Source organism: Monoraphidium neglectum (genome assembly GCF_000611645.1).
Source record: "Monoraphidium neglectum strain SAG 48.87 unplaced genomic scaffold scaffold00412, whole genome shotgun sequence".
Classification (NCBI taxonomy): domain Eukaryota; kingdom Viridiplantae; phylum Chlorophyta; class Chlorophyceae; order Sphaeropleales; family Selenastraceae; genus Monoraphidium; species Monoraphidium neglectum.
In genome coordinates this window covers 3,247-27,634 of record NW_014013216.1, presented here as the reverse complement: position 1 = coordinate 27,634, position 24,388 = coordinate 3,247, and the positions used below count along the sequence as shown (strand labels likewise).

Here is a 24,388-nt window from a genome sequence, read left to right as displayed (position 1 = left end):
GCGGACAGAAGCGCGCGGGGCGCGGCGCGGCAGGCGGCGTGCTCTAGCAGCAGCGCATACGCCTCGTCAGCGTCGTCGCCGGCCTGCGCGCCGCCTCCCGCGACGGACCGCGCGGCGGCGGTCACCCTGGCAATACGGCAGCGGGCAAAGGGATCAGGCGGCGCATGATGTGGAAACCGATACTAGGACGGCTGTTGGACATTGCCATGAGCAGACGAATAACGCAGCATGAGATGCAATCAAGTTGCTGGTGGACATGGAGGGGGATCCTGTTGCTTGAGTGCGGGCAACTGGCAGTGCGACTGCGCGAGCGAACGCCGCCGGCAGCAACGGTGATGTCATCAATCGCCCGCGCCAAGCCGCACTCCCAGTTGCCTGCGATTCTTCAGCTGCAGCACCCTGTTGTTGATCCAACCCAAGACAACACGACAAAGCATCGCTATACCTCACCTGCAGCAGCCAAGGAAGGCCACCAGCGCCTCAAGCGCCCTGTCATTCATCGGCAGGGGCCGGTTCGGGTCCGCAGCCCCTGACAGCCCGGGGTGCTTCGACACGGCAACCGCCAGCAGCGCCTGCAGGTCCGGCCGCGGCACGAGGACGAAACAGGGCTTGGGATGATTTTGGGACACCGGCGTGTGTGCGCAAGGCAGCTGTGTAGGTCACAACATGCAGGAACAGGCAAAGAGAGATGACATGTACAGGATGATGAGAATGGAAGCGCAATAACAAGGGTGGGGAGCCCCCTGACCTTCGGGGCTGGGTACAGCGCGGCCAGCAGCTGCCCTGCGCCGCCGCCGCCGCCGGCCCCGCCCGCGCCGCCGCCGAGCGCCTGCGGCCCGTACCCGCCGCCGCCGGGCGCGAGGGCGAGGCCGCGGAGGCCTGCATCCCGAATTTCAGGCTTGGGGTCGCCCGCGGCGAGGCAGCACGCGTAGCGCGAGGGGGCGTGGCTTGGGGGGAACAAGCGCGTGAACCACTGCGAGGATTTTTGAGGGGTGATGAGGGTCAACCCACGGTGAATCAGGGTTCAAGGGTTTGGTGGGCGTGAGCCACGATGGTAGGTGAGAGGTGGGGAGAGGTCGCAAGCAGAGGTGCGCAAGCAATCACGAGGCCGGCTGTGACAGAAAGAGGGCCACATCACAACGGCACCATGCTAGCGCAGGCGGTCAGCACGTCGCTGTGGCGGAACATCAGCACGCGGATGACAAGGACAACAATATCCACGCAGGCCCCCTGCAAAGCCGTGCAGCGTCACACCTGTATGGCGCACAGCCTGACCGCCGCCTGATCGCTGTCCAAACTGCCCAGCAGCAGCTCCTGCAGCTCCTCCCCCACCCTGTCGTCATCACCCCCGTCCCCCGCCGCCCCGGCGACGCCGCCGTCGTTCGCGGCGGCAGCCGTCGCCCGCTGGCGCCTTCGGGCGGCTGCCAGGGAGTAGGCGCCCGCGAGGCTGCTGACGGCCTCCTGCAGGGCGGAGCGGCTGCCTGCGGGCTCTGACGCCAGGGCGCCAAAGAAGCGGCGCGCGACACCCACATCCCCCTACAGCAGCCCGGGGGGGGGGGGAGTGGGGGTTTGAGTTGGGGTGCCAGCAAGTCAAGAAATGCAACCTGGCATCCGTGATTGCGGCAGAAGTTCTGGAGTCCAGCAGGCCGTCGCAGCAGCACCTCCGGACTTGAGCAGGCGCCGGGACACTGCATGAAGCGTCAACGCTCAAGCGGGCACGTCCTGACAGTGCAAAACGGCTTGCTGCCCTGTGCCACACACATTTCAGGACCCTGGCCCAGCGACAGCACCTCAAAATGCTCAGGCAGCCGCTGCGCCAGCGCCGCGACGGCTTGGTAGGCCCAGCCCCGCATGGCCGCATCCTGCGGGCCGCCCCCGGCCCCGCCGCTCGGCCCATCCACTTGCTGCACGGCGGGGGCGAGTGGTCAGTGGGGCAGGGCAATGGGGCGAGAGGCGCCGTGTCAAGATTGGCTTGGCGCGGATGGCCGATGGGCGTTGGCTGACAACGTTCTGGCCAAGGCGACCCACGCAGGTCTTTCCAATCTACCAACCCCCTCCAAGTCATCCCTGCACCCCGCAAAAACAGCTCAGCCCAGATTCGTACCATCGCATCCCCTCCTCCTGTCCCGCCTCCGATCGCCGCGCCCCCGCCCCCGGTGGCGGGCAGCAGGCGCTCCAGCAGCGAGGGCGCCATGGCCTTGAGCTGGTGCTGGGGGGAGTGCTTGATCACCCAGACGCACCACTCCATGCCCAGCGCGCGCAGGCGGCCCGTGGCGCCGCCAGACGGCGCTCCCAGCGGCACCTGCCCACCGCCGGAGCTAGGGGCGCCTGGGCGGTGAGGCAGCGGAAGTGGTTGGGGTTCGGGTCGCCAATGTCAAATTGGGATGCTGTGATATTACAAGCGCTTGGTGGGGGCTAGAAAGCGCACGTGCCGAGGACCCCACACATTTGCCAGGACAGGGCACTGCCAACTTCCACAGTCTTGATGATAGGTGCTTCCAGCCCCCTGTGCGCTTGCCGAACCTGACAGCGCGCTCACCCGGGCCATACAGGCAGACGCTCAGCACACGCGCGTTCTCCGGGAACCGCTGCGCCGCTGCCACCGAGCGCACGAGCAGCTGTGCGCCACACGGTGAGTGAGGGGCCCGGCAAGGGGGCGCAACACATTGCGATTCAGCGCAGTGCGAGAGTGCCGCAGACGCCCAACGCCACGCAAACATCACGGTAAGTTGCAGCACAATTTCTGTGTCGCGGGTCAGGCACAATTCGTCCCACGCAATCTGTAAGTGACTCCTTGACGCAATCCAATCCAATCGCGCAGCTGCCAGGCAGATACCGTGGACCCGCACCTGCATGATGCGCGCCGCCAGAGCGGGGCCGACCGGCGTGGCGGCCTTGCCAGCCTGAAGGGCACAGAGCGATGGGCAAGCACGCGCCAGTTTCAGCGCGCACACGATGCCATCGGCACCACGGCACACCAGCCCAAGCACAATGCGGCCCACTTGCACGCCCCCGCCCTGAGCCGTGAGTTCAGAATTCAATGCGGGCGCATGCCAGCCAAAGATCCCCCCTTTTGCGACCCCATCGGAACCCATCAATCGCCAAAGGGTTGCAACACCTGCACGGAGGCAGATCGCGCACCTCCACGCCGCCGCCGCCGCCCCCCAGCACCAGGGCCATGAGGCGCCCCACCAGCCCAGCGTCCTCCAGGTCAACGCTGGTCTTCGGGCTCTCCACGCCGCACAGGCGCCGCGCCAGCGCCTCGCCGCGCCTGGGCGCGATGGAATGCCGGGCGGGGCGGCCAGTGAGCGAACACGGATCGTCCGCAGGGCGGGAGGCTCCGCGGGGCTTTGCGGCTGCGCGTCCAGCTTGGAGTGGCAGCAAGCGTCATGCCTTGGCAAGCACGGCAGCCGCTTGCCGGCACACTGCCAGACAGGAAAATGGCACCCTGTGCACGGCATCTCAAGTCTTCGCTGGCCCCAAACCCATTCAGCTGCCTGCCGTACCATGACAAGCGGCAGCTCACCTTGACACAGGCTCAGAGGGGTCGCAGGCCGCCACCAACAGTGGGATGAGAACCTCCGCAGGCTGCAGCAGCGCCGCCGCCTCAGGCGCAGGCGCGACTGTCTCCGACCCGCTGGCCCCAGGCACCGCCCCGCCTGCCTCGCCCATTTCGGCGTCCCCGCCGCCCGCCTCGGCCGCGGCACCGCCGCCAGCTCTGCCGCTGCCACCGTTGACGGCCACGCCCGCGCCACTGGACAGGACGGGGCTGCCAGCGGTGGCGCCAGCAATCAGCTGCAGCGCCCCCAGCTTGCGTCGGACGAGCTCCCATTGATCTGGGACCCCTTTTTCCTCAAACGCTGCCATGTCAGCAGCCGACAGGCCGGCGGGCGGCAGGGCCGCGACAGCTGGCGCGGCCGCGGCCAACCCGCTTGCGGCTGCCAAGCCCTGAACGGTTGTTGGTGCAGGGCCGGCCTTTTGATTGAATTTGCATTTGGGGGGAATCAACGGTAGAAGGCGTTAAGTACAGATAAGAAACACCAGCAGCAGGGATGCAGTGACGCAACCAAGCAGATAAGACAGGATCAGCCGGAACAGCAGCAGCAGCAGCAGCAGCAGCAGCAACAGCAGCAGCAGCAGCAGCAGCAACAGCAGCAGGAATAGCAGCTGCACGTACGCGGCACCTGCCGCTGCACCAGCAATGATAACTCGACTGCACATCTGCGGACTCCTGAGCGCACCTGCTGCGCAGCCGCCAGCGGTGACAGCACCTTCTCACCTGAAGGCCTTTGGTACAGCAACAGCTTAGTCACATGATCCAACAGGACCGCCCTGTCAGCGCCCGACGCCGGCAGCAGCTGCAGGGTGGCTGGGCCGCCCGCGACGCCCGACGCGGCAGCTGTGACGGATGCCGCAGACGCTGTTCCCGCGGGGCCGAGGGCGGTCAAGGCGACCGTTGCGCATCGCAGCGCAATGGCTGCGTGCTGCGGCGCACGGCTGCTGATGCCGTCCAGCAGGAGCGGCAGCTGCAGGGGCCCGTGGTTGTCGTGTTGGGGCACAGTGACGTAGACGGCAGTGCTCTGATTGCCACAAACGGCGCTGCTGTCTGAATTTCGCTTGAGCACATGAAGATTGCCGCCTGCCACCCTGGTCGGACTCATAGGAAGCTTCCTAATGACAGCTGCACCCCCCTTGCTGGGCATTAGGGGGTCCTTGCGCCTTCGCGTGAGGGGGACCACCTTTGCCGATTTCGCCTGCCCTGACACCCCACCTGCCCTGCCACCTGGGCCCGAGGACGATTACCACACAGAAGAATGTCCTCCTCCACCAAGCACACCGCTCCGCCCATCACTCACCGCCTTAGTCAGCTCGCCCGCCGGCGCGCGGTCCACCGCCATCTCCGTGTACACGAGCCCAAAGCTGCGGACCATGGGGTTGAGCGAGCCAGTTGCCAGGCGGGCGAGCGCCAGCAGGGGCAGGCCCATGGAGCGGGCGGCCTTGAGGCGCTTGTTGACATGGCCCAACAGCTCCAGCACCTTGTGGGAGGTTGCAGCACGCGTACCGGGTGGTATGAGGCTGCAATTACAGACAAAAGTCCAGACAGTAACCCAGCACAAAATTGTAGATACAGGCTGCTCATCCTGGCGACGATTGGTGTCCCCGCCACTCTGGCCAGCACCCTGATTGCCAACACGCGGTAATGCACCTCTTGCAGGCCCACGCCTCTGCGGGGTCTTGATCGCACCTTGGCCCTCACTAGCGCACTCTGGGTCGAGAGCTTCTCGATCACGAGCGGCAGAAGCTTTTGCAGCGTCTGCATGCGGGGATGACGCGGTGATCCATGTGAGCGCCATGATCTGAGCGCGTCAGGTCATCCATGTATCCAAACGTATTTGACGCACTGTTTCCAGTTGATCGTCCTCACTGACAGCCAAGCGCGTCAAAATCCGATCCAAAGCTGCTACTTCGTCTGAGTCCGCCATTCTTGCGCACGCTGTGTGTGTGGTTGACGCGAAGCTAATACCAGTAACTTCATAGGAACGCGAATGCTGCGGCAGCGTTCATGTTTCGCCCGCTGAGTGGAGCTGCGGCTGAATGACGTCCTGGGATTGAGGGAAACTCTTCGTTCTACAGTAGCCAGGGGGGCTGCTGCGGGCAGGACCACAATGGCACTGGGCCCCTTGCGTGCTTGTGCAGCTGCTTTAACGGCCGAACGACGCCTCTGTGCGAATATGACTGGACCTGAAACAAGCAAGGCGCCTGAAAAATCAGGTGGCCACAAACCAAGGGGTACCGTGCAGTACATACGGTACAGGAATATTGAGCTACACGCCAGATTGCAAGACAAGTCGATTTAACGAGTGACTGTCCTGCTGGTGTCCATGAAGGCAGACCTCATGCATGCAGCAGTCGCCGTTTTGACTGCTGTACTGGCGTGGCGGACAAATTGCAGTGCCATTGAAATTGTATGATTTTGGCATGCATGCGAGCTGTTCTTGACGTCTTGAGGTATGGAAGAATAAAGCCTGCCACTGGAAATTGCCCAGCAAGAGCCATGCCCATACTGTTTACAGCACAGCAAAGCAGAATCCGGGAGGAACGCACATATATCGCTGATGTGAAATCGACCTGAGCTTGGTGGTCAGGTTGACATGCCCGTTTGCAAGTATTAAATGATTCAATCAAGGGGTGAATCGCGCTCATGGTTTGTCAAGCTCCAGAATCCCCAGTGCGTGGGGCAGGTGCGCTTTGCTTGGTTATGATGGCCTTGGAACCTGGTACCACTTGCAGTACCCCAACTGGCCGACAAAAACGATCACGCACCACACACAAGACCAGCCTCTTTGAGTTTGCAAATAAAGCAACCAGGCGTCTTAGCAGCAAGCTTGCATCCAGAAGCAGCCCTTGCATCCTAGCTTGCGCGCATCGCATGCATCACGTGCGCACAATCACAGTGCAGAATGCACACCGGCGCGCAAGCAACACATCGGCGAAGATGTGCGGCTGCACGGGTGCTTGTATGAAGGTGGCACGATGCAATGATGTGCAACGCCGTGTTCACATGCAGCCAGGGTGTTCCCAACAAGCAATCATTATGAAATGACAGGCGGCTGGCGTGCATCAACTCAGGTTGCGGGCCCCTCTTCGGCGCTCTGCACCCCGGGCACACACTGTGCTCATGCACCCATCCAGGAGGAGCGCAGTCGGCGGCCATAGTGGTGCTCTGGGCGTTTGACAGGCTTCTTGTGGGGCAAGTAAGCGGGGCGGTTGGCCGGCTTGGTCGTGGGAGGTTGCGTCGTGGCCTCAGGGATGTCTTGCAGCAGGTGGCGGCCCTCGCTCGCGTTGTCTGGGGGGGCGGCGGCTGGGGAGTGCTTGGGCTTTGGCTTGAAGTGCACCGCCGCGGTGGGGGAATGCTTGGGGCTCAGCGTGGTCTGCGCCGCCGTGGTGGGGGACATTGAGGCAGATGGGGGCTTGACGGTCGCGGGTGCAGGCCCAGCGTCGGTGGTGGAGGGCTGGGACAGCAGCAGGCGGCCCTTGAGCTTGTCTTCGACGGCAGATGGAGAGGTCCTGGGGGACGCCTTGGCTGGCACCTTGGGCTCGGACGCCTTCATCGCAGCACCGCCGTAAGCGCTGAGGGCCGTAGCAGAAGGGTGCTTGGGCTCCACAGCGCGGGTTGCTGTCGCGTTGACCGCAGCAGCAGCGGGCGGCTGGGCAGCTGCCTTGTTGGGGGCAACGGCATCGACCGCGAGCAGCAGGGCCGCCCCCAGCAGGAGGGCAAGGGCTGGGCGCATATTGGGCGACGTCACTCTGGTCTGCACATTGTTACGGCCAGATGTGGGGTTGGGCGTTATGTCAGGGCAGTGTCATCTGCAGCGACGGATGCGATCTTGTTGGTAATAGATTTTTTCAGACCCGCCTAACAACAGGACGATGGCTAAGCGCACCCGTGGCTGTGGCGTTGGCTGAGGCCCTGGTGGGCGACGTATGCTGGCGCTTCGGGTCAAGCTGACCACCACACTCTGCCTGTGCCCACCTTTGATTATATGTCTCGTGTACGGGTTCAGTGTAATTCAGAATAAAGTTGTGGGTTGATTTGTGCTCACGGCAAACTATTTGTTCATTTGTGGGTCGTTTTGGGCCAGCAGGTTCCCGCTTGTTGTCACGCGAAGCTGCACCTGGCCTTTGCGTGTTTGGTCAGAGCCACATGGCGCATTTAAAAACGAGAGGGTTCAGCTTGAAGTTTAACGCATCGCTGGCTCTGCAGCAGCCGTGCACATGGCCGAACTGTTTCCGTCGTTGTGCTGACCTGTAGAAGCCAGCCCAAGATTCAAAGATGCCCACCCAGAAGCCAGCCCAATCGGACCGTAACAGCACACCGGAGTGCTTTGCACAGTCCTCGGACGTATTGACAGTGTGAATACAAAGCATGTATGACTTTGTCATGCACCCAATGTGTCCAAGCCAGCCGGGTCAATGAGTCCAAGCCGTGCTGCGGCTGTGGGACTGCTGGCTGTCACCACTCGCAGCCGCGCGGACAAGCAGCTCTCTGATGAAGCCCAAGCAGCGCTCTCCATGTTTTCGCCCCCCCAGCGTCCTCCCGCCCTCCTGCGTCAGCGGCGCGACACGCCAAGCCGCCCCCCCCCCCTCGCGAAACGGCCGCCCAGGCCAAGCAGTCAGCAGAGCAGATGGTCACTGAGCCAACGCTGGTGGAGGTTCAGATCATATTGGGCAGGCTGCAAAATTCGGCCGCCCCTGGAGCAGATGGCAACGCTGCGCTGATATTGAAGGCCTCACTAGCCCGTGCTACCTTCAACACTTGATCTGCCAAGTCTGGCGGGTGCGCAAGGCCCGTGTGGATTGGAAGCGTGCATTTCTGGCAGCTGTTTGCAAGGGCAAAGGCAATACACGTGCATGTGATACCCTGCGGCGATTGGCCTCCTCTCCATTCCTGGCATTGCCTGTGCGGCTCCAAGTACAAGCGGGAAAATGCTATGATAAGGTCCTGTGCTCGCTCTCTGTGCGACTGGGAGTTCCAATTGACCGACCCAGGTTACTACAGCCAGCGGCCACCCGATGCGGCGGCAGCAAACAGACAAGTCTTCGGGTTGTTTTCATCCACCCAGTTGCTCTCGCGGTAACTCATGCGTCTTGCAGTCTGCTCACAGCATCAAAGTAACAAACATCCTCTTTTGTCGGGCCGCAATTTCGCCTGATGCCTCAGGCAAAGCACCCGTCGTCCGCCGGCCCCTTTCTGACAGGCCCACACTCTGCGCCAGACCCACCTCACATTATGAAACACACCTCCAACCAGCATCGACCTTTTGGGCAGGAAGCCCTCCAACAGTACCGCCAGTTACGAATGGCTGAGCAGCTTCGAGTTCTGCCCCAGCGACCCCACCCCTGGTTTAGGTGACTGCGCGGGCCTTGGCTCTTCAGCATGCCAATGTCATTACAGGTGGGTCCTGGTGCTGCGCCCTGCAAGAATTTCAAGATGGCGCTCACTCATGCCGTTGGGCTGCTGATCAGGCAGGGTGCTTGGGGGCATCTTTGAACCTTTGGAACGCTGCCGTATGTCAACATAAGGAAGGACAGGGTGCCGCTTGAGCCATGTGTGGGGCCGGAGCTGTAATTGGCAATAGGTGCAGTTTGATTTTCCTACTTTTCCAGAGCGCACCTTTGGTCAGATTCCCGAGCGACAGCTTGTACAGCTTCGTGACACCGCATGACGACAGGGACCAGCCGGCCCAAACGATGAGCGCTATGATTGCGTTGCTGTGATCTGCTGCATAACTCGTTTCTGTTGTCTGCGACACATCAACAGCGGATTACCCAGGTGGGCACAGTCAGCGTGATTGCGTCAGATTCAGCCCGCCCGCCACTCCCTGTCCGCTGTCCTCAGCTAATACCTGTGCACTGCGGGTTCTCTCAGCGCGCAGCTATCAAATTGCATGCCCTGCAGAACCTGTTGCCACCCTCAAACCGTCTGGCGCTGCAGCTGGCAGCTCCCTGGCCCATCCGGACTTTCACACTTGCCTCTCGCCGTGGCGCCAATGAAGGTGACGCCAAGTAACATGCAGCGCTCAGCCCTTGCCCTCCTGCTGGTGGCGGCCCTGCTGGTGGTGGTAGACGCCGCAAACCCAAACAAGGTGACCGCCGAGCTGTCTGCCGCGGCGTTAGCAGCAAACGTGACCGCAGCGTTAGCCTTGGAGCCCAAGTGCCCCCATCCCGCCCAAATCCACCTCGCTGCCGCCAAGGCGTTCCTCTTACTCCTCCCCTGCCTCCACCACCGCGATCCCCAAGGGCCGCCTGCTGCTGTCCCAGGCCGCCAACGCCGCCGCCAAGCCGCTCCCTGCCGCCGCGCCCATCGAGACTACTGGGGGCCGTCGCCTGCTTCAAGTTGAAGACGATAGCGCGCCGTCACTCCAGTCCCTCGAGCGCGATTCTGGTGGCCCCCGGCCGCCCTACTTACCCAAACTCAAGCCCAACAAGCCCACCAAGCACCCCAGGCGCCAGTATGGCCGCCACCTGCGCGCGACTCAGAACGGTGTGTGAGCTCGCTGCGACGCTGGCAATGGCAGACGGCGTGAAGGGGCCTGAGACCTGGGCTTTGCGGTAATCGCAGCTGCCTATTGACTGATTTTGGTAGGACTTTGAATAGCATATGATAGGAGTTTTATCATTGTTTGCTATGCTACAGTCCACACTGCGTTGCTGTGAGTGATTTCTTCTATTGTTCTCCATGTTTCAGCACCTTGCAAGCAACGGTGAAGCCAGAGCAGCGATGTATCTTGGACCGTATGCAATATGTGTGCAACTGTGGCATGTTCGAAACTGCAGGAGTGAGCGCACCATAGGCGATGCAGGGCTGGGACAAACGCTCAAGCCAAGGCCTGCCCCCTTCCCCCGCACGTGCCAACACATATGTGTTTATCTGATCGATGTGCAGCACCACAACACACACTTTTTCGAGCGCAAAGGATCTGCCACAAGATGGCGCCAGCAGTGGGATGCAGGCAACTATACTTTGTAATAATCCCCAGCCAGCACATCAGCGCGCTTGCTTCAATCTGACAGCCCTGTCAAAGCCCGCCGTGCCGACAGCGTAACCATCACAACAACTTGGTGCTGCAACTGATAAGCACAATGCACATGAAAGCTGAAATCCATTCGCCCTTTTGTGGGTCGCCAGATAGATGCATATCCACTGGCGTATCCACTGGCGGTGATGTAGAAATGTCAATTACCTGTGTGTTGGCTCACCACATCATCTAGTGCACCCTCCACGTACAGCAGAAACTGTAGCAGCATGAGCGCATCGCGACTCGACTACTAGCACATGCATGCAGCCTGCTACCAACAACTCTACAAGTACCCCCATGACAGGCATGCACATTGTCTCCAGCAGGCGGCTGATTTCTGGTTGCTGCAGCTGCTTTGCCTGGCTTCTCCACGCAGCGTGTCCTTGCTGAGCATGTGCTGCATGACTGTGCGCGACGCCCTTCATCAAGCCCAAGGCGCTGTCAGTGGCACACACCCACTCTGGCCACTGGTGTACAGTATGGTATGCTCTCTCAAATTGCTTTGTGTGAAGCATTCATACCTGCCTGGCAGCACAGATCAACTGAACCCCCATTACACAAACACAACACACAACACACAACATCTGTGCGTGCAATACGCCGCATCAGCGACCGACGCAAGCACACCATACAACAACGTGCACATACACGCTGCGACAAGCCCACGAGCGTGCATAATGCATGCAGCAAACCAAAGCAACATTGAAACCTGCAATACGCCACATCGGCGGCTGACGCAACCACTCCTCACATCGACGTGCTCATCCACGCTGCCGCAAGACACATCAGCACAAATCAAGCGAACCCACAGGCACATCACGTGGCCTGCACCACCCAGCCCTTGCACTCTCCAGCCTCAAACGGTGGACCCCACAACCTCGTGTCGCGCCAAAGCAATGAGCCTGTCTGAGACCGTCGCAGCCAAATGGTCGGCACCGCCCTCAAAGGGGCTGCTGCAGGCATCCCGGGGCGGGCACGCTAAAGGCAACATCCGCCAAGCTTACCACACCTGCTGCTGCAAACGTGACAGCTCGCCGCCGTTCACCCAGCCCTTGCAGCAGCCTGAGCAGGTCCAGCGCCACACACAGCGCGACGCGCTTTTCAGCCGCCGCGCCCTGCCGCATTACTCGCTGAGGGCGTTACCGAGGCTGAACCCGATTTGTCAAAAGCTATCGCTGTCGCGCTGCAGCACGCCAAAGCAACAAAGCAATGCGCCAAGGCCAATGCGTCGCGCGGCGCGGCCCGCAGGTCCGCATAGGCAGGCAGCCACGGCGCCCCAACGCCTCAGCGCATCTCACAAGCGGCCACAGCGGAGTCGCAGCTCCAGAGCGCTGGTGCAAGGCCACGCACCTGCTGCACGACGAACGCGCGCAGCTGTGCGCCGAGGCCATCCGTCAAGCAGAGCCACCAGCACGCGCTGCCAACCTACAGGGCGATCTGGATTGCCCACTGCACCTTCACCTCGTCCGAAACCATTGTGAGTTTGTTGTCGCCGCCGACCCGCAGACCGCAGCGCGACTTGAAGTGGTCCGGGAGCAGCGCCCCACGAACGTTGCAGACACAATGATTGGGTCGCCGCGCCTCTCGGCGCTCATCACCTGCAATCCAATGCGCGAATCGATCAGTTGACATTTAACAGCACTATCTAGCGCCATGCAGCACCCGGGCTTTTTTGCTGCGAACAGTTACCCACAAAACAAACTACTGGTATTCATTAACTACACACCACCTCAAGCATGCACCCCAAACCACACACACCCATCAACAGAAAAGACACACAAATGCACTCAAGGTTGCAGCACAAACACCTGCGTGCAACTCATCACCTGCTTGGCGCCAAAACCCAAGCAGGCGTTCCCTTGGCGCGCGCTGCTGCAGCTGCGGCAGTCCTCAATGTCGTGGCGGCCAACCGCAGCACCGGCGCCGGCGGCATCTGGGCAGCTGCCCGCTGCGCACGTGCTGCCGCACCGGTCGTTCAGCGCAGCAGGCGGCAAATGGCACACGGCGTCGTGCTCACACGGGGCCCGGCGGCCGACGACCACCGCAGCCCATACACCAGTGTGCAGACCCTGCCAGGACGCAATGTTCTGCCGCACCTCCTGGACCGTGCGGCTGAGGACCATCATGGTGACACGCGCGTTCTGCGCCAGAGCTGCTGCCACCGCTGCCGAGTTCAACGCCGTCTCGCCGCAGCCATTGCGTGCCTCCAACACCACCCAGCGACAGCCACCCCAGCCCCACGCTTGCAGCCATTGCTGCTGCTGGCCCCACCACCACTGCTATGGTCACTGCCGCCGCCACCCAGCAAACCGTCCACCACAGCCAGCCCATGCACCGCCTGCACCTTGTTTGGCTGCTCCGCACTGCACAGCAGGCGGTGGCCCCTTCACGTGACGACAGTGTGCAGCCGTGCGCCCCTGGACGCGGCGCAACGCAGCGCCTCATCATTCATGCCAGGCGCCGCAGCGCCACCACCTACGAAAGGACACCGAGCACAACGCAGCATCGCAGTCGAAATGACAGGCACGCGCTGCGGCCCCAGAAAACCATTTTGGCCCAAGCATGACTTACAACCTGCAACTGCGCAAGCGAGGATCCCCAGCCTGCTTGCAACCCTCCTGCCTCACTCACCGTCATCACTGTTGCAATGGCCGCCATCAGCGCTGCCACCACCGCTGCTGTCACTGACTGCGACTGCTGCTGCTGCTGCTGCTGCTGCTGCTGATCACAACCACGGCAACCCCCGATGCAGGCGCAGCAGCAGGGTGCGCCGCCACCCAGGCGAGTTCGCACAGATGGCCAGAAATGGAGAAGTCGTGCCCAAGCCAGGGCACACGCTCCAGCTGCTGCCCGCGCCGCCCCGCCGCTTGCTGTCGAGTGGCAACCCACCGCAGACCACAGGGTCGCACCCCAAAGGCCTCGCGCAGGGCACCTGCGAGCATTGTCGCCTCAGGTGTGTCCACCCCCCAGCACGCACACCAGCATGGCGGCAGCCACCCCCGACATCGCCCGCAGCGCCACAAATGCTGGCCGCCACCACCTCGTGCCCAGCACACGCAGGTATACAGCCTAGGATCGTGACATCACCCGCCACAACCATGAGCAGGTGCGTCCGCAGCCGCTGCAGCGCTAGGCCATCAGCCGCAGACCCAGCCACAACAACTGCGGCGACGCGTGGCGCGCACAACACACCGCCAGCAGCCGCGACAGGCTGCAACGAAGGCGCGGCCGCGGCACCGCTGGAACCGCACCCGCTCGTGGCTGGACGTTTGCCGCCACAGTGCGCAGCCACAAGACCTGACTCACCAGGCCGGTGCTCAAGGCCGCGCGCGACGCCACCACCTGGTGTATCAGCTACTCCGACGCCACGCGCCATCTCCAGCAAGCCAGCCGGAGCCCCAGGCGCCAACATCCTTGGAGCAGCTGGCCCAGCAACCAAGCCGCCACCACCAATACTGGCCAGGCCGTCAGTGAGCTGTCCGATGGCCAGCACCCCTTCCGCTGAGCCCAGAGGGGCGCCGCCAATACCAACTCCACTGCTATCATGCGCTGTGGCGCACGAGAAGCGCAGGCGCAACCAGCTGCGCCAGGCTCCCCAGATGCACGCGCTGCGCACCAACCAGGATTCCCGCCCCCGCGGCAAACGCCGCTGCGGTGTGGTGCTCTCGCGTAGCGCCACCCGCCGCCAGGGCCTGCCTCCTAGCCACACCTGCGTTCATGATGCCAGTGTGCCCTCTGCCTTACTGACACGCCCAGATGTGCGTCGGCCACAACAGCTGCCCAGGGCGGGGCGCAATGTCACGCCCACGCCCATGCATGCCCGCGGGCCGCCTCAAACTACACCTCCACATCACAGCCGAACGGTCCGGATCCCACATCAGGCGGCGCCCCCGCCTCCTCAATCCTGAATGTTCCGAGTGCGCACGACGGCCCTGCATCAAGACAAACGGCCGCGATCAGCTGTCGTGCCGATACATGAACATACGTGCACCGGAACTCTCCATCTCCTGGAAATTTTGATACTTGGATTCATCAAAGCAATGGGTCCATTAATGTGGCCCAGCGGTACCTTACGATCTTCAGGCTGGGCCGGGCGTGTACTATAGCTTCAAGGACCTTCCATAGCACTTGCATAATATAATATCATATCCTAATGTCCCTTCTCATCGCGGCGAGGTGATCAAAAGCGTTTTCTGTTCAAATGAATACCGTACCGTACACCGCAAGTGAGCCAGCACTCCTGGGAACCTTGATACGATAAACGGCGGAGTGCCCGACGTAAACCAGTGTTACATCAATCACAACGTGGCCCTGATTACCAGCTTTGACCAAGCTGCCTGCCTCCCCTAGCTGCCAGAGTAGGGCCGACGCACAGCCATGGGGCAGGCTCAGTCAGACGCTCGGCTTAGTCGTGAGGAGGAATCAAAAATGATGATAGCGATCAGCGCTGGCAGCACCGAGGATGCACGCGCCCTGCTGGAGGTGCGGCGAGCGCCATACAGCAGCATGATGGTGCAGATGCAGCACTTCACCGCTGCCCCGATCGTGTCCCTGCAGTGCTGCTCGGGAGTGATCGCCGCGCTGCCCTTGCCCGCCATGCGTGCAGGCCAGCTGCTGGCAAGCGCCGAAGTGAGCCGGTGCGCTATTCGACCAGCAGCGCACCGGCCTATCAGTTTGACTGCCCCCGTCGCCACGGCCGCCTCCACTCGCAGGCCAATCCCAGCCTAATTTACGTCCACTCAAAGGACGGCCTGAATGTGTGGCACCTGGCAGCACAGAGTGGCGACCCGCAGGTGTGCGCACCGGGGCGGGCTGGTCGTGCAGGCGTGCGCGCAGCGCAGCCTGCTGCGGAGCACTGTGCCGCCTTCGACCCGTCGTCAAGTGGTGCAGACGCCCCCCATTAAGTTGAGGCTTGATAGTGGCGCCCAATCATCAAGGTGACAACGGCCCGGCGCGTGGATTTTGGCTTGACTGCAGGTGGTGAATATGGTGGCAGCGGCGGTGTCTGAGGTTCTGTCCCACCAGAAAAAGCAGGACAAGATGCTCGCGCAGGTGGGCGTGGGCAGGAGGAGGGGGCCTGCGACTTGAGACCTCTGATTGTGGCCGCGACAGCTGCAGGCCAAGCACAGTAACATTAAGATGGGCTGGGCATCAGCTCATGCCGCGCAGTGCTGCTGCTTGGTGAACTACTGAGCCGGCCACCTCTGCCCACAGCAGCTGCACCTGCGGCGTGTCTCGCTGGCCCACAGCATGCTGGGGTGGAAATGTGCCCGCACACGCATTTCATGCCTCTGCAGGTCAACGCGGGCTTCAACACGGTCAACCTCGCGGTCAACCACATCGCAGCGGCGACAACTGCCGCGATCCCCTCCCAGATCGCGATTCCGATGGGTCGCAACATTGACAAGGACGCTCAGACACGCGAAGGTGGGGGGGGGGCTGTGGTTGCTGTTGCTCGAGCAGCTGTTGGTATGGTCATTGAGGTGTTGCAGCGGGGTGGCATATGTGGCAGCCATCCCATTTTATAGGCTGGGGCAAGCATGCCGCCTGCTTTACAAGACGAAGGCTGCCATGCGCATGCTGTCCGATTCTCATGCAACCAACACGCGTTCCACCTTGCGCAATCATACCCACTCATACCGCCTCTCATCCCCTGGCCGTCTAGGTAAGACTGCCCTAATGGTGGCCGTGCAGGGGGGCCACTCGGCTGCGGTGGCGGCGCTCCTGTCGTGCGGCGTGGACGCGTGGCGCGGAGAGATCCGCGGCAATACCGCGCTGCACATGGCGGTGTGGCAGGTGCGCACGTTTTGCTCGAGCCCAGGCGTGTGCTCTCTAAGCTAGCACTCGACCGTTCCGGATTCATCACCAGGAGGGCCTATTGCACAGCCCACAGTACTCAATGGGGGCGCCGGCCAATCACTGATATGATGCAGTCCCCTGGCTATCTATGAATCGCTCCTCCTGCCTGACAATTACCCGCATGTTATGCAAATCAAGGGTGACATCGCGTGCGTGAAGCTGCTCCTCGCCCACGCGGACAACGAGGAGTCCCCGGACCTGCCAGACGCGCGCCGCCTTGTCAACTCGGTCAACCTGACCGGGCTGACGCCCGCCCACTTCGCATGCTGGCGGGGCCACGGCGGCGTGCTGCGAGATCTGGTCAATGCGGGCGCATACCTCGCGGTGGGTGGCTGGCAGGAGGGACGAGCGGTGACTCGGAATCCGAGGGGAACAGCGGCTTTCGGCGTGCCAATGCTACCCGCACGCTTTTGCGCGCCTGGATGATGGAGCAGCCCTGTGTGCATCATAATCTCTGTGGCGTGCGAGTTGGCACGCCGCGCACCAGTCGCCGACCCAACTTGCATGCACACCTGTGCCGGCAGGCGGGTGCGAGCGGCGACAGCATGGGGGACGTCTCATGCAACAAAGGCAGCACGCCCCTCCACCTGGCGGCAATGAAGGTGGGTGGCGTGCACGAATGACCTCGACATCTTGGCCGAGGGATGCACCGGCCCCGCCTGCTTTTTTGGGGTGCGTGCCACTGACCTGCTACTTACAATTTGGTGCAGAGCAGCTCAGGCGGCTGGCACCTGCAAGACTGCACCACTCACACGCACAACCTCCTTCCAAACTTGTCCCTGTTTCGCCCAAAATCCCACCCCAGGGTGACGTCACCATCATCCGGCTGCTGCTCAAAGCCCACGCCAAGCTATTGGAGCTGACGGCTGGCTCTGACCACCGACTGCGCGACCCGCGACGTATCCCAGACGGCTACGGGAAGACGGCATACACGATCGCGTTCGACCTGGGGCGGTGGGTGCGGTCCAGCAACGCCTGACCAACGCGTTCCAGGCTGGGCGGGGGTTCTGCAGCGCGACGAGCCCCTCGATGCAGCGCAAGGGCTGTGCATGCGGTTTTTTTGTTTCGGATGAGGCTTGTCAGGCTGCTGATTCTCCGGCGCGTCGTGATGGCATGCGATGTGATGGCAGGTCCGAGGCAGCCGAGGTGCTGGATCCGACGGTGGCGCTGCAGGAGGCCGTCAACCGCGCCACCATCAACGCCTGCCCCAAGAAGGCTCGCGGCAGCGCCGGCGCCGGCGCAGCCGCCGCGGCCGCGGCCCTGGGGAGGCGTGCCAAGAAGCCTGCTGGCGACGGGCCGCACGGCGGCTCGGCGTCGCCGGAGCGGCGGGCGGGGTGGATTAAGGCGGCGTGGGAGCAGGAGGCTGTGGCTGTTGCTGCCGGGCCCGCTCATACCGTGCCCGCGGCTGCACAGGCCCCTGGATCAGATGCCAAGGCTGGGCCGTGGCTGCCAGCGCTCGCATCCCCGCCCCGGGCGGTGGCCGTCGGGGCGGCGGAGGTGCCCGCCCTGGCGCCGCCGCCCCGCCAGAAGCAGGCGCATGCGCAGCAGTCGGTCGCCGCAGTTGAGCAGACGGCTGGTAAGCCGCTGCCGCCGCAGCAGCGGCAGCAGCAGCAGCAGCAGCAGCAGCAGCGGGATGAGGAGGGGCTGCAGCGAGCTGCCGCACGGCTGCAGGGGCACACGCAGGCACAAGAGCAGCAGCCAAACGAGCCAGAGCAGCAACAAGAGCTGCAGTCCAGCCAGAAGCAGGCACAGCAGCCAGCTTCGGAGAGGACGGCAGCAGTGCTGTCCGCTTCAGAGCATGGCCAGGGCGCGGCGACACCCCAGCCCCCGCAGGCTGCGGAGGTCCCAGTCCCAGCACTTGCACTGGCGGCGCCTGCTGAGGCAGCGCCTGCACCGCCGGCGACCGCCCAGGAGCCGCCAGAGGACCTGGTCTGCCCCATCACGGGTGCGCGCACCGTCCTGCCAATGTGGGACAGGAGGGACGATTGTCGTCAAGGGGACACACCAGGCCCCTGCTCGCCCGCGAGCGCCGCTGTGTCCCTCAAGCCCCCTATCTTGCGGCAGCTGCTGGGCAGGCGCAGGACTGTGCATGACTCGCCACCTGCCCGTAAAGGCTCCGCCTGCGTGCCACTGTCGCATCAGACGCCCTTTGCATCATTGCCCTGGCGCATCCTTGCCGTTTTCTCTCCAACTTGCCGCATTTTCTGTCATTTCTTCAGGGGAGCTGTTCCTGGACCCTGTCAGGGCCAGTGATGGGCGCTGCTATGAGCGGGAGGCAATCGAGGTGGGTCGGTGTGTGGGGGTTCAACGTTTGTTGTTGAGCCGCCAGTCAGGATTGGCAGCTTGCACGCGTGATTGTACGTGTGGTGGGTGTATCATGTGCATGAATGCATGCAATGTCATGCCCTGCTCGCCATACTCACATGGGCGCTTGCAACACCGTGCCATGCCCTCGCACAGACCTGGCTGATGCTGGGAAACACGTCATTCCCCGGGGGCCGTGCCCGCATTGCCAGCCGCAAGCTCACGGCAGACGACGACACAAGGCGCCGCGTGGGAGAGTGGCGGGCGGCGCATTGACTTCGCTGGGGGGCCGCCGAAAGCCAGCAGCACTGAGGTTCACGTTGAGGGCGGGGTGCAGTCCTGCTTTTGTACGCAGGTTGCTGCTACGCTTTGAGGACGACTCTGCAGTTTTACAAGGATTGGTTTTCACATTCACGCAGGTGGCTTTGTGTTTTAAGCCTGATGCTTTGCTGATGCAAGGTTTCTGTTGTGCCTTCATTCCTGCTGCCGCTGGAGTGCATGATATGGCTAGAGGGCAGACCTGCCGCACAGCAGCCAATATTGGTTTGTTTTGGTCCGGGTTTGCCGTGTGTTTTGATTTGGTCTTGACTGTGCTGCCGGTTGAGAGTACAACGTACGAGTCAGTAAGGTATGAGTCATTGCCCCTGAAGCTCAACACTGTGCCTCAGGAATTGGCGTGTACAACACAGAGGTGCCGCTTGCTTGGGTCCTGTAGTGGATGGTACATTACATATTTCAAGATTCACAATACATCAAGCTCGGGGTTCAGGGTTTGAGCCCCTAACTGGGCTTTCAGCTGGGTAGGCAGGAGTGGCCAATGCTGAGGCAGCTGCAGTGCGATTGTAGGGTGCAAGATAAGCTATGATGTTGCCATTGAGAGCTGCACTGGAAGGCTGGGGAAGTCTGCCCAGATATTCGCGGCGCACGTGGCAGAGATGTTGTCAACTGAGCAATCCATGGCCTGCCCTGGTCACCTTCATGTGTTGTTTTGGTATTGACAAGAAAGATCCCAGTTCAAGCTGACACAAGAGGCTGGAGCCTAGCACCAAATCCAGACACGCATCCCCTGTGAATTTTGTAGTGTGTAATGTGAAACATGGAACCCGTGTGGCTGCAGGCGCATGGCGGCACGCAATCACACACATGTATGACTGACAGCAGAATCGTTAATGTTCGTTCGTGCAGCAGCTAGCACATTTGACGTCTGAACGCCTGTTTTATTTGTAAAGGCATCTGGGTTGACTGCTGAGTGCGCTTCTTTGGGTACTGCCAGCCACCCCACAGTCAGCAGAGGGAATAATGGTGCAGCAGTGTCAGTCAGCGCCATGCGTGCATGAGCCTTTCCTTTGGTTTTCCAAGCTCGACCTGTGCAACAAGCAAGTCCCCAAAAGCCAACTTGACACATACAGTATTACTCTTGCGGCCGTCTCTTAGATAGATTCGCATGCAATGAGCTGATGTGCATGGGTGAATTGACGACCACTGGATGGTGGTGCGACAGTTTTGACTGGGCAGTAAATCGTGTGTAGCAGCGCAGCGCATGCCGCAGGGGCCCATGCGCTGCAGCCAAGAAGGGTTGTAGGGACCGAGAGGGGTTCTTAAAAACCAAGAAGAATTTGTAAAACCCTTTTCCATAGGGGATTTTCAGGGATTTTCAAAGGTTCTCCCAGGGTAATTAATTAAACAGGGCCCTTCCTCAACGATGCCGTACACGACTTGCTTGCAGTACGGGTTTTGTGTGTTTCGTGGGGTTCTCAACCCATGATGAATACTTGGGCTCGTAGCCGGCGTTCATGGCGCCGGTGATGAAACAAGTGCACTGGCGCCCATCTAGGCCCCAGGGGCGGGGCTGCCGGACAACCTTTCCGCGCTGAGCCGCGAGGGCACCTGCTACCGCCAACTGCCTTGTGAACAGCACAGCATATGCCAAAGTGGAGCGCTCGCGGCGTCTAGCACGCCGCGCCGGTGGCGGTGACGGTGCAAGTACACCTGGTGCCAGTCCAGGTGTTGGAGGCGGGGGCGTAGGGGCCGATGAGGAGGGCCGCTGCGGTGGTGGTCCCGTCGTATGTGTTGGGGCCCTTCTGACCAGTGGGGCACTTGGTGCAGCCGATGCCCTGGATCAGCTTGCCGGGGTTGGCGACCACCAGGGGGGTGGTGGTCGAGGTTTGCTGCGGAGCACAGCGGGTGAAGATGGGGAGGGGTTTGAGGCGGGGGAAGACCGCATGTACCAACTGTACAAGCTTGGGACAATGCTTCGCGACCAAGCAGCGCCTGCCTTGCGGCGGTGCAGCCGGACACGTTTTTGATGCATGAAGCTGCGCCGAGCGCTGGCTGTCGCCATTGCCGCATGCGGCTGTTGCAGTATTGTGGCCCTCACATCGATCCTGTAGCTGAAGGCGCCGAAGCCCGATGCGCAGGCTGTGCACGTCGAGAGGCAATATAGGATGCAAGGTGAGACGCGTCCAAATCTCAGTCACTACAACAACATGGCGTTGATTTTGGGGGAACACGGCGCGTGCTACCCGTCAACCAAAGCGCGGCCGAGCGGTGCGGACTGCGGCGCCAATGCGCCCGTGCGAGGCGCCCGCGACTCACTGCACTGGCCGAAGCCGGGGGCGATCAGGCCGATGTCGACGGGCGCCGCGGTGTTGACCTTCTGTGTGCCGGTCCCGCAAGTCTTGCAGACCCAGTTGTTGGTCCTCGCGAGCTGGTTCAGGAAGGCAAAGTACACGGCCGGGGTCGGCGGCACGCCGTTGTTGGTCAGCTTCAGGGCCAGCTCGCGGCGGTCGATGTACTGCGGGCGCGGGAGGAGGTTTGGGGGAGGGAGGAGGGCCGAGGGGGGATGCTTAGCTTGAGGATGGCCATCTCAATACTGACCGCGCAGCCCGCCGGCGTCGTCCCCATGATCTCGCACACTGGCTGGCATCGCATGCAGCATGAGCATCGCCGCGCTGCATCCCTTGGGCTGCCTTTGGTGGCGCGCCCCGCGTCTGCAGCTGTCGCAACGCGCGATCTGATGGCTGCCTAGTTGGAGGGCACAGCAACGGCCGTGCCAACTGGGCTCTTATCATCCGACAATCTCCTATTGTTGAGCCACAAATCCACACCTGACAGCCTGATCCGCCGTTCACTGCGGCGGCCTGGTGGGCCAGGCAGCCAAACGCCAGCAGCGCCAGCATGCCAACGGCGAGGCGAGCCATGTTTCCCGCGTCTGCAGGCGTGCAATGGAGCAGGACCAAAGCAAATGGTGCTTGGAGTTCGACAATTTGCGCTGTGCATGTCCCTAAAGCAAGCGGCCAGGCGCCCTGCAAACGCCACTACGGGGTACCAACCTTTTGACCAGACGCGTACAATGCGAGGAAGGGATGAACGGAACAAACAGATTCAATGATTAAATGTGAGCCTCACAAACAACACCGCTTCCCCGCAAGCCCTCTGAGTCCTCCTCGGATGCCCCGGTTGGAACGCAACCGCTGAGTAATAGGTGCCGCCTTAAGCCGCGTGTGGCGCTGAAAAAGCACGATATATCCACATAAAGTATAATTCGTGCAATTATGGCGCACATCGTAGCGCACCAGGCAGGTGGCTAGCTGCAGCGAGGTCTGGCTGTGGCAAGCAGTGCCCTTGATTGAAACAGGCTCCGCTGCTGCAGCCATTGTTCAGGTGGTTGGCAAAAGCCAGACCAGGCTGTGCTGCGCAATCCATTCATGCTGTTGAGTGGTGCACGTGCCGATACCGTAGCTGCTGGTTTGTGCGCGCTGGTGTGAGGTGCACATTGACAGCCCCGAGGCGTTCAGCGAGGGCCCAGCCTAATGCCTGTTTCCGCCCACCTTGAGAATGCTGCTGGCTTCGTTCCTTTGATTGGAGACAGGCCGATGATGCAGCCTGGCCATGCATGCCGGTACATGGCATTGAAAGCAGCGCAGCTTCTGTCAAGGGTGTTCCTGACAGAAAGGATCGGGCGTCAACCGGTGCGCCCGAGGAGTGATTTTGGCCTGCATGCTGCAGGGCAGCCCTTCAGCATAATCTGTCCATGCAGTCCAAGCTTCACAGGGCTCAAGCAGGTAACTTGGTGAAATCAGCACACAGCGCAGCCGGGAGGTATTCTACGCTGAGGCTGCAGGGCTGTCGGTTGCGATTACTCTGTGGTAAGAACACATAAGCTGAAGTGTTACTTCACTGCGTTGCTCGCGCCAACAAAACAAAGTTTGTGGGAGGTAAAGCCACACATCATTGCAGTCCTGCGTTGTGTGCCATTTCTGCGCACAGCACACCATCATTGCAGCCAAGGAGCAAGGCGGTGCATAAATGACAGCGTTGGGCTGCCAAACGCTGAGCTCGGCACTGCCATCCCCCACCCAACTGGTGGTACCACTGCAAATTGATGGAAGGCAATGTGGTGTTGAGACAGGGTTGGTGGGGTCTGCAAGGAGTTTACATGATGTTGATAACTAATATGGGATGCTGACTTGCCTGATGACAAGTGACAAAAAACCTCGAAACACAAAATTCAATGGCACGGCGTGCTCGCATGTGGCACGGAAAGCGCGCCGTGCTACTGCACCATAGCTGTATATGCTGCTCGCACCTATCTGCGTTACTCTCAGCGCCAAACCACTGTGTCCACGGAAGGCGCGCTTCGCATCGCTGCCGCCACCAGCTGTTTGGCCTCTCTCTGCGTGACTCCTGTCAGGTAGCCGCAGCGCCTTGGCAACTCATACAAGCAGGCCACGTCCTCGACCGCCGCCGCCGCCACCTCTGCGTCATCACCTAAACTTCACTTGTTGAGGCATGTGCAGCCCGTTCAATCCGCAATGCCGATGTAGGCTGGATTGGCTTAATACTTGCTTGTCCAAGGCCGACAGCACCCCCGCGTTCAAGGCATTCGACGGCGAGCGCCAATACGCCAGCCTTTGCGAGGTGGCGGTCCAGGCACAGCAGCAGAGCGTGCGGAGGACGGGCGGCATCATTGAAACTTCCGAATAAAAAGCCACGCAGCAAGTGCGAAAATCACATCCATAAACAGAGCTGCGCAGCATCGGGACAGTTGGTCATGTCCTTGTGAGGCAGGGGGGAGGCAGTGGGCATGGCAGCAGGGTGCGCCGCTGCTGGGCTCTTGACAGGCAATGAAGCACAGGGGGAACGCATATCCGAGATGCAATCGGCAAGGGTTCTGTGAGTGCACGCGCGCATATATGTGCGTGTGTGTGAGTGTGTGAGTGTGTGTGTGTGTGTGTGTGCGCGCGCGCGCAGCAGCGAACGCGTGCAGGCCAGCGTGCATGTTTGTGTTTGGCTGGCAGCTGTATCTTGCCCGGCGCATCACAAAGCCAGGATTCCCACAGTGCACTGTGCCAATGATAAGCAATCCACACTGCTTAATCAACCGAGGACCTGAGCAATGCAGCCACCTCCGCCCGCGGCCAGGATGCAGCGGCCCCTCTCCGGCTTCGGGCTCACCTTGCCTTCTCCATGTAGCACCCGCTTGCCGTCTTCCTGGTTGGCAACGCAGCCGGCTGCCAGCAGCGACGAGCGCCGCTTGCCGCCACAGTGTAGGCCGGCCCCAGCCCCATCGGCGTGCTGCTTGCGGCCGACGAGCCTAGCGGCGGCGGCGCAGGCGGCGCCAGAAGTGGAGCTCTGCAGCTCCA

General features: G+C 61.7%; 4 protein-coding genes across 4 annotated transcripts; 1 reads left to right on the top strand and 3 right to left on the bottom strand.

Annotated features, from left to right (window-relative positions):
- Positions 1-446: 446 nt before the first annotated feature.
- Positions 447-5,320, bottom strand: MNEG_3321 (proteasome component ECM29; the record flags this gene model as incomplete). The annotated part of the gene is made up of 11 exons (XM_014048205.1): positions 447-572; positions 749-973; positions 1,333-1,536; positions 1,791-1,904; positions 2,105-2,328; positions 2,540-2,618; positions 2,850-2,903; positions 3,142-3,271; positions 3,527-3,795; positions 4,857-5,036; positions 5,246-5,320. The coding sequence occupies 11 exons, from the start codon at positions 5,318-5,320 to the stop codon at positions 447-449; spliced, it is 1,680 nt and encodes a 559-aa protein (XP_013903659.1).
- A 1,357-nt stretch (positions 5,321-6,677) lies between these two features.
- On the bottom strand, positions 6,678-7,292 carry MNEG_3320 (hypothetical protein; the record flags this gene model as incomplete). Its single annotated transcript, XM_014048204.1, has 1 exon — positions 6,678-7,292. The coding sequence occupies one exon, from the start codon at positions 7,290-7,292 to the stop codon at positions 6,678-6,680; it is 615 nt and encodes a 204-aa protein (XP_013903658.1).
- A 7,716-nt stretch (positions 7,293-15,008) lies between these two features.
- On the top strand, positions 15,009-19,019 carry MNEG_3319 (hypothetical protein; the record flags this gene model as incomplete). The annotated part of the gene is made up of 11 exons (XM_014048203.1): positions 15,009-15,209; positions 15,293-15,373; positions 15,558-15,632; positions 15,878-16,007; positions 16,246-16,376; positions 16,578-16,763; positions 16,964-17,041; positions 17,245-17,393; positions 17,570-18,384; positions 18,659-18,723; positions 18,900-19,019. 11 exons carry the CDS (start codon positions 15,009-15,011, stop codon positions 19,017-19,019), a joined length of 2,031 nt encoding a protein of 676 aa, XP_013903657.1.
- A 1,673-nt stretch (positions 19,020-20,692) lies between these two features.
- Positions 20,693-21,943, bottom strand: MNEG_3318 (hypothetical protein; the record flags this gene model as incomplete). Its single annotated transcript, XM_014048202.1, has 4 exons — positions 20,693-20,911; positions 21,121-21,161; positions 21,339-21,537; positions 21,851-21,943. 4 exons carry the CDS (start codon positions 21,941-21,943, stop codon positions 20,693-20,695), a joined length of 552 nt encoding a protein of 183 aa, XP_013903656.1.
- Between the last annotated feature and the right edge of the window lie 2,445 nt (positions 21,944-24,388).